We start from the raw sequence: 9,680 nt of genomic DNA on the forward strand, positions 1-9,680 counted from the left end.
ACTTTTTAATCCTTTCAGATTACTAAAATGTATTATGTGTCCATAATAGACAATTGAGTTGATTTTTTGTGATAAAATCTGTTATCACTTAACACATATTTTATATTTCTTTACATGTAACGATTTCACTTTCTATCTTTCCAACTGAATGCTTAATATCGTCATAAAACGACCATTAAGGGTCTTAATATAACTTTCAGTGGAGAATCAATTTCCCTTTTTGAGTATTGAATTTTCTGAAAAGGATCTTTACGTCGATCTAGATGCAATAATCAAGTTTATTACCCACAATAAAGAAATTTTATACACAAAAAGAGGGGTCGTCTTAACGATAGCCATAAATTTTTTTCTAATATAAAACATTTTCGTCGAGAATCGTATGATCTTAATGTAATTAAATCATGTTACGCAATAATTTTATAGAATGACCGGCACCAGCTTGGTGTGCAAAATTTCTGCCTATTCGGGACGGTCTTGTGTTACAGAGCATTGCTCTTGAATTCTTTTCAATTTAACTTCCGGCGGAATCTCTTTGCTGTTATAATTCGAATTAAAAATAGAAATAAATTACGCTTGATCGTGAACCGAAAGAAATTCCTTTCTTGTTAGCATAAAAGGGGCCCGTCAAGTTTATAGAGGCCTTGGCCACAATGTCACCAATAAACAGAGCCATTTATCAGCAGAATTGATTGGTATCAATCCGAATAGAATCCTTTATAAATTGAATTCGCGAGCCGACAAACATTCGCGAGAATATTAATTCACGAGCCGCTTCTTCGAAGACACAAAAAGAAAACAAATTACGATTAATTTAAAACTCTTTATGTTACTTGGAACAGTTTATGTTTCGTCGTAGGTGGTAAATTACTTTTAAAGTGTTATTTTTGAAATTAAAAATATTTATTATCGCCATCTATGAGTCAAGATCTTATTTATTACTTTTAAAGCTTCGTTATAGAGGTCGCTTTTAATTTAATTAAAATAATTAAAAATAATTAAAAATAGAAGAGAATTATTTAATTTAAAGAGAATTTTTATATAAAAAAATTAATTTAGCATCAAAATCCAAATAAAAGCATATAAAATCAATTTTTTTTTAAGATATAATTGAAGTTAACCTCAAAAATAAACATAACCTAACTAAGTCAACATAAAATTTTGTTTTGGGTGCTTTGAATCGGATTTTAAGCTCGAATATGTCGAATTTAAAAGCGGGCGGGCAATCGGGTCGAAAAAAAGTCCAGGTAGATAATTTAATTAATCTATAATGTATTATTTTATTCAATGATTTTTTAAAAATAGGTATCTATGGTCATTTGTGATGTGGAAGAACGAAGACATAGATCAGGGGTAAACGCTTTACAATTCGATCCTATGTTAAATAGGCTTTATTCCGCAGGACGAGACTCTTTAATACGAGTTCATGAACATGAAAGATATCTACAAAGTATGGAACATCACACCGATTGGGTTAATGATATTGTTTTGTGTTGTGGAGGTAGAAATTGTAAGTAAAATGGGTCGAATTAAGAATGAAATTAAAAAAAAACTTTTTGTAGTAATTTCAGCAAGTTCTGATACAACAGTGAAAGTTTGGAATGCCCATAAAGGTTTTTGTATGTCAACTCTTCGCACTCATCGAGATTACGTCAAAGCATTAGCTTATGCTAAAGATCGAGAACAAGTTGCATCAGCTGGTTTGGATAAATCAATTTATTTATGGGATGTTAACACATTAACTGCATTAACCGCCAGTAACAACACAGTCACAAGTATGTTTTTATACAAAAAAAGTATCAAAAAATAATTTGGATAATTAGCTTCCAGTTTAAGTGGGAATAAGGAATCAATATACAGTTTAGCAATGAACCCACCAGGAACAATAATCGTTTGTGGGTCCACTGAAAGAGCATTGAGACTTTGGGATCCAAGACAATGCGCCAAATTGTGCAAATTAAAAGGACACACAGATAATGTTAAAGCTTTGGTTGTTTCAAATGATGGGAAATATTGCATTTCGGGGAGTAGTGATGGAACTATTCGAGTTTGGAATTTAGGTGCTCAAAGGTTAATTAAAAAAAAATTACACCTCAAAAATGGTAGAATCTAAACTGCTATATCCTTTAACCTAGAAGATCTATTGTAATTTTAACCCTCCAAAAGTTTAGGGCAAATGTAGGAACCTTAGTATTGCTCCAAAGTCTTATTCCTTTATATCAGTAGGTGTCAAAAGAGCTTTACTGAAAATTTTTAAAGTTTGCCGCCATTTTGGCTCGAAAATCAAGCGGGAAATTTAAAACTATGTCGTTCTATAAATAACATTACGCCAAAACTCCTTTCTTTTTTCTCGTGGTACTCTTAAGAGTCGAAAGCCCTTCTTACTGCTATTGTTGCAACTCCAAAGGCAACAAGACGGCAATATTTTTGTAAATAAGTGGTGAGATGCGGTGACAAGTTGTCCAACCGCCATTTTGGCTCGAAAAGAGGCGTCATGAACTTGAAGAGGCGGTACTTTTTAAAAATTTTGTGTTTTAGGCGGCCACTGGCGACGCAATTACACAGTATATGTTCAGCAGTTTCTAATTCGTCGTTGCAAAGTCGACAAGTTTGATCCTCAGCTTGTCCAATGTGGAAGTGGTGGAAGAATTTCCTTTGCTAAGGCATAAAACCTCTTTGGTTTTGTTTTGCGATGGAGTTATCATGCTCTTATCTAGTCTGTGACCTGGAAGTTCTTTCCAGCCAAGGTTTAGAACTTCTTTTAGGTGTGTTTTTTGTAGTCCACAACCCAGTTGGGGTCCAAAGTGTTTTCTGAACGACTTGGAACCTACCATAGAGCAACACCATTGCCCCTAGCGAGTTCTCTCAGGTTGCTGGTACACATGTAGGCCTGAACACAGTTTTTTTATTGGTTTATTCGGTAGTTTAGCAAAATTACAAACTTCTATAATTTTTTATTTTTCAAACTGGACTTTAGTTTACACGTTTGTGTCTTCTTGATCTTACGCGAAAACTTCGTAAACGTCACCAATGCTTTTATAGAGGGGATTTTGAATTTTAATATTAATTATTACAAAAATTAAACAATTTTAGGTTCTGAAAAAGTTACCAATTCTTCTATTTTTACATAGTTTATCGATTTTTTTGAAAGGCGGTCTTTCTATTCGATTGAGGGTAACAGCCCCATTGCCCTTAAGGCGGCCCGACTGTCTAAAAATGTTTATGGATGCACCTTTCTGTCCTTTTTGTAGATTCAAAGCGGTGCAGAAATTTATAGCAAGTACTTCTGCTTGAAAAATTGTTATGTCTGAGCTGAGGGGCAATTTAATGCAGCTATTTGGTCCACTAATTGGTCTTTGAAGCATCCATGTACCAGGCAAGGGTTCCTCTTTTTAGTTGAGGTCCAATCATTCCTGCCTCTAAATGTAACCTTATACGGCTGGTAGAAATTTGTATTCTGTCGGTATAAGGTCCGTTTTAATTTCAATCAAGTGATTTAGACATGGATCCTTGAGGATTTCGAGGTATCCTCTGAGGTTATCCTACATCAGCTTGAGTGAAGAGCATGTTTTCAGTGATAAGGCACTTAAATTTTATACAGGGTGTCTCACGTAACTGATTCGTTAGAACTTTTTTAGGTCCCACTATTCGTAGTTTTGAAAATTGGTCTGTATGGAATAATAAAAGGCGGATTATCTTGAAAACGATCACCTTTAGCGCGTTTTGATAGGCTTTTGGTTAAAAAAGAACCGAGAATAAAAATTTTTATTCAAAAAGCCAAAAGTATACTGTCAGAAAAGTTATTGTTATTTTAATCCGTAAAGAATAGGTTACAGAGCTTCTATAGTAAAACGGACTCCATAATAGTCTTTCTCATGTCAAAAAACCTCCGTATACCGAAGTTAAAATCAATTACAAAATTTAACTTAAACACCTGTATCTTTAAAACAAAGCGTTTGTCGACCTATGTTTATATGAAGTTTTTGTGCTAATTTTAAAAGATCTGTCGACTGTTAAAGTCCTGCTACAAAAACCTGAAACACCCTGTATATACAGGATCTTCGATCTAAAATATTTTCAAGTTGATTGCCACTTCCGGTTTACCTGAAGTAGACCATAACTTCGTTATTTTAAATGGAATGTTATAGTTTTTATTACACCTTTTAATTGTACGTAAAAAAATATGTTGATTTTCATTAAAGTTATTGATTTTAAGTTTTTTTTTGGCAAATTTCACCTACATTTCGTGCCTGTTTTAATAAATTTCCCAATATGGGGCAAACTGCAATAAATAGGTATAAAAATGTTTATAGATAATTTGTGGAGAATCGAATTCCCTTTCTGATAGGCTTAAAAAATATGGGGAGTTCCATTTAAAATTTTTGACTTTCTCGCCATTAAATATGGAGAAACAGTAATTCAATTTTTGACCACCTGTATAAGATACAACCAATGACAATCTATTTGACAGCATCTGAAGAGTAATCGTGCCAATGTAGATCTTCTTTGAATGAACGTTGGCTGAGATATGGGGTTTTAAAGAACATGTTGAAATTTACCATAAAAAGCTTAAAACCAAATAACTTGAAAACGAAAAATGGTGGATACCAATAACTTTTATCAAAGTCAACCTATTTTTTACGTACAATTAAACGGTGTAATAAAAACTATAGCAATCCATTTAAAATAACGAAGTTATGGTCTACTTCCGGTAGACCGGAAGTGGCCACCATCTTGAAAATATTTTAGATCGAAAATTCTGAATGAACACCCCCTGGTACCAACATTTCAAATCTCTACGGATACTGGAACCTGAAAAAGTTCTAACGAACCTGTTAAGTGAGACACCCTATATACAGGTGTTTCTGTAAGTCTTGGCATAATTTTAGTCACAAATACTAGAGTCAAAATGATGACGATTTTTAGTCTTCTGCCATCACTACTTATTCTCATACAAGCAGCAACTGTCTTCTGGAAGATATTTAAGCTTCTGTTAGCAGTATCTGGTCTTCTGCAAACAGTATACAGGTGTTCATAATTTAAGTCGTGGCATAATTTTAATCACAAATACTACAGTTAAAATGATTATGATTCGTGTAAAAATTTTTGGTCTAAATCCATAAATGGCTAAGATATAGGCCATCAAAGTAAAGAAATTTTGAAACATTTTCTTAAATATTTTCAATATGGTTTGTCTTAGAAAGATAAAATTTGGCAAACAGTGCAATGTTATTATGAGAAATCGTTTAAGATCACTTTTGAAAAATATACAAACACGGGATCAATGCTATACAGGTGTTCACAAAGTTTGTTTCCTTAAAACTTTTTTATTATGTCATAAACCATTAAATTTTCCAACTGATTCTACGAGCCTATTTCATTTTGAAATTATTTTTACTCTGTTGTGTGTTACACTTATTTAACTTATTATAATTACCAAAGATATGTGCACTAAAAGGGAGTGGCCATTTAAAGACATTGTTGCTTTTACGTACTACACTTTAATGAATACCAGTTTTCTTGTTCTTTTACAAAACATGTTGCGCTTCACGCGCCTGCGCTATTCTTAACCCAAAATAATATTTATTATAACACTACACACCTCCACCCTTAATTATAAGAAAAAAAGCTAAAATAAAAATTCATTCGTAAATTAAATGTTTCGGCGGCACCCTGCGACGAATAGGTCTCCATGGTGGTGCCGTTTCTACGGAAGAAGATGCGTCAACGGTAGGCTCATCAGTAACCCGCCCCGTGGATTCCTCCTCCTTTTCCTCATTTGGTTCATTCGGCTTAACCTCATTTACAATTTCATTGTCTAGTATTTGGTTAACGTGGCGTTTCCAAATTATATTACAATTTAATAATTTTATCTTATATACATTTATGCCTAAGGCATTTAATATTACAAAAAAAATTTAAATTTATTTAAAAGAAATCTATCAAATTATTACTCAACATATCATGAAGCCTGGATTTTGTTCAGTACAATCATTCTTCAGCATTTCTCAAATTAATGGTTATTTGTAAAAAGTTCTTTTTTCTAAAAACGCAGCATCAATAGTACATTTTTCCACATAGCAACAGATGATCAGCAATTTTAAATTCTTGTACTCTCAATAAACGGATGGATACAATTGCTGTTCATGTAGGACATGCCAAAACGTACCTTTGGATATTCTGAAATGTCTAAACTGTTGCTATCAACAGTACTAGCAGTACTACGATCTGCCACAAAATTCAAAATATTTTCTTCTAGTTGTGGTGTTTTAGAAAGTATGTACAGAAGTATGGATTTACATACTTCTGTCTTAAATTTCCTGTCTCACGTAAATGTGTTTCGATATTTAGAAATGTTTTTCTATCAGGTTGTCTTTATTTACAGTTTGTTTCCATATGCACCCACGATTAATGAAAACATTCGAGAAAATCGAGGTTGTATCTTTTTGCAAAAGGTTTTAGAATCAGTTGGAAAATTTAAGGGTTTTGACATAATAAAAAATTTTAAAGAAATGACCTTTGCGAACACCTGTATAGCATTGATCGATTTCTTATGATAACATTGCACTGTTTGCCAAATTTAGTCTTTCTAAGACAAATCATATTGAAAATATTTAAGAAAATGTTGAAAATTTCTTAAATTTGAAGACCCATGTCTTAGCCATTTATGGGTTTAGATCAAAAATTTTTGCACGAATCGTCATCATTTTCACTCTAGTATTTGTGATTAAAATTATGACATGACTTACAGAAACATCCTATATAAATGAAGTGGTGTAAGACCGAGTAGGGCTTCAAGAGCAGCACAACAAGATCTCATTGCATATATTATATTAAGACATGCTAACTGCTGGATTTGTACCAGCTGTTGTTGTGCTGTCTTATGATTTGTTTTGGGCTACCAAACTAGTGAGGCATAGGTCTGATTATTGCTATATAGTCCCAATGAGCCATTCGTCTTGTATCTTCCCAGGAGCCTGCGTCAGATCTCATTAGCCATAACAGCCTTTTTCCTCGACTTGCCTATGTGGGAGTTCCAGTTAAATTTACAGTCTAGTATTACCCCTAGGTAGTTAACTTCTGTTTTGAGGTTAATAAAGGGATTAGAAAAGGACTATTTCCATTTTGTTTGGATTGATGCTGAGTCCATTGCTTCTGCACCAAGTGCTGGTAAGTATTAGGGATTGTGATTACCAGATCATCAGCATACCCCTGAATCATGAATCCAATTTTTTTAAGGTGTTCATCTAGTCATCAACTGCCAGGCACCATAGGAGAAATGAGAGTAGGTACTTCCCCTTGGGACTCGCTTCCCAGACTAACTATGATCTGCTTCAACTTTTCAGGTGTTATCAAAAGCACTCTCTATGTCTATGAAAGCACATAGAGTTATCTCTTTAGTTGCAACTGTCTCCTCTAAAGTGCTTGTCAAAGCATTAAAAGCAGTAATTGTTGATTTTGCTTTTTGGTAAGCATGTTGACTCGGATGGAGTTGATTAGCGACAAGCACTCCATTCCTAAGGTATTGCTCAATTAACTTTTTCATCTCTTTGAGGAGAAATGAAGTTAGGGTAATTGGTCTGTATGTCTTGGCCTTTACTTTTCTGCATAGTTTAGGTATATAGCAAAAGCTATGGCTTCTTATATATAGGGATATTATTACTTGGAGCAGGTCTTTTATGCCTTTTTGCAGAAAAATTAGAAATAGCCCACCTTACTCTTTTTGGTGTAAAGATATTCCCATCTATGCTGCGAACCCTAACGGATGGACGAGTTATATCCATTACTTCAGGTTCGGCATCGTCAGTGTATTTTCCGTCTTGCATACATAGCCTAGATCAGTGTTATGATCTTTTTCCAAGATTTTTTTTTGGATAATCAAGTTATACTCTAGATTTAGTGTTACTTCTAGTTTTAATTGTTATTCGGCCCATTGAGCTATGCACCTATTCCCAAGATATAGCAGTCCTCTTCAGATTCTACCATCCTTGATTTAACCCAAATTAATTTAATTTTTATTTAGATGTATTCAAACGATTCACGTCCACACCGATTCAGTTTGGGCTTTATTGGCAACGGAAAATTTTCAATACGTAATTTCAGGTGGTAGAGATAAAAAAGTGATAATGACTGAAATTGGAAATCAAGATAATCACGTTGTGGTTTGCGTAGAACAAGCTGCGATTATCCGGATGTGTTTTACGGCGAATCACGATGCGATTTGGGTCTCGACGTTCGAGTCTCACATAAGATGCTGGAAATTACCCACCGAGAGACATTTTAGAGGTGAAGCTCAAATGCCCCAAAATCCTATTTCGACGATCGTTGGAGGGACGGCAATAAAACAAGCGGACGTTTTAAACGATAAAAGACACATAATTACGAAAGATAGCGAAAATAACGTTGCTATTTACGATGTGCTTAGAGCTAAAAAGGTTGAGGATCTTGGTCAGGTGAATTATCAAGAAGAACTTAAGAATAGATTTAAAATGGTTTATGTTCCAAATTGGTTTAATGTTGATTTAAAAACGGGGGTAATTTTAATTTAAAAAAAAACTTAATTAATAAACATTTTTAATTTATTAATTTTAGATGTTAACAATTCATTTAGGACAAGATGAAGTGGATTGTTTTTCAGCTTGGGTCGCGGCGAGAGATGCAGGTCTCACTGATTGTCCAGATCTTGACCAAAAAGTTAATTATGGAAAATTATTACTTCAATCTTTACTAGATCTTTGGAGACCTGAAACCGATCCTGAAAATAAACCACATTTTCAAGTACCAAGACACATTCCTTTAATTTTTAGCGAAGTTGGTGGAAGAACTCTTTATAGAGTATTAGTAAATGATACTACAGGCGATACCGAATCAGCTTTGCTTTCAGAAACGGTTCCAAGTTGGGTGACCTCAAATCTAGAAGATAATTGTTCGGGGAAATTCATAAAAGTGCAATTTTATTTACAACCGCATTCTAGTGTACCTTCCCACCTTCTTAAGCAACAAGATAAAACTAAAAAACCGGATCGATTGGTCGCTAATGATTTTATTCAATGTCGAAAGGTTGCTGAACACATTTTAGAGAAATTATTGGGAGAAGGAACGGCTGGATCTCCAGGAGGTGGTGATAACGACACCAACGCTTTGGCTTCTAATGGAACTAGCGTTGATCAAATTGAATTAACTTGTAATGATCAAGTTTTGGATCCATCCATGGATTTAAGAACAGTTAAACATTTTATATGGAAATCCTCAGCAGATTTAACATTATATTATAAACTGCTTCCCCCTAAGTAATTAAAAAATTATGTAATTGACGTATCTTTTTTCATATCTAGATTTAAATTATTTAACTAAATAACATTTTTAAATGTACCCTAATTTAAATCAAATTGTAGTTATAGTATTTAGCGTTTATTTTAGTATCTATATGAAATGATAATTAATAAAATTTGACTTGATTATTATTATTTGTCAAATCATTTTATTGAAAAAACCCACACGCTATTAAAACTGTTTTGTGACGATAAGAAATTACACGAAGCCTCACAAATCATCTTGCGTGTAGTCAATTCGCATGCTGAAAATAAACGTTCATCGAAAAAGATTTCCACTTCTATTTTTCCCAATCGATTATTTTATTTTTCATTGGATGCAACAAAATTACAACTTACTTGCGGTTGTTA

The 9,680-nt window shown here is 33.6% G+C and overlaps 1 protein-coding gene across 1 annotated transcript; it reads left to right on the forward strand.

Annotated features, from left to right (window-relative positions):
• Window positions 1-1,123: 1,123 nt before the first annotated feature.
• LOC111423485 (WD repeat-containing protein 48 homolog) lies at window positions 1,124-9,461 on the forward strand. The gene is made up of 6 exons (XM_023056716.2): window positions 1,124-1,244; window positions 1,303-1,507; window positions 1,560-1,772; window positions 1,821-2,067; window positions 8,021-8,531; window positions 8,590-9,461. The coding sequence occupies exons 1-6, from the start codon at window positions 1,197-1,199 to the stop codon at window positions 9,289-9,291; spliced, it is 1,926 nt and encodes a 641-aa protein (XP_022912484.2). The 5' UTR covers window positions 1,124-1,196; the 3' UTR covers window positions 9,292-9,461.
• Window positions 9,462-9,680: the final 219 nt, after the last annotated feature.

This window comes from Onthophagus taurus, chromosome 11 (genome assembly GCF_036711975.1).
Source record: "Onthophagus taurus isolate NC chromosome 11, IU_Otau_3.0, whole genome shotgun sequence".
NCBI classification, from domain to species: domain Eukaryota; kingdom Metazoa; phylum Arthropoda; class Insecta; order Coleoptera; family Scarabaeidae; genus Onthophagus; species Onthophagus taurus.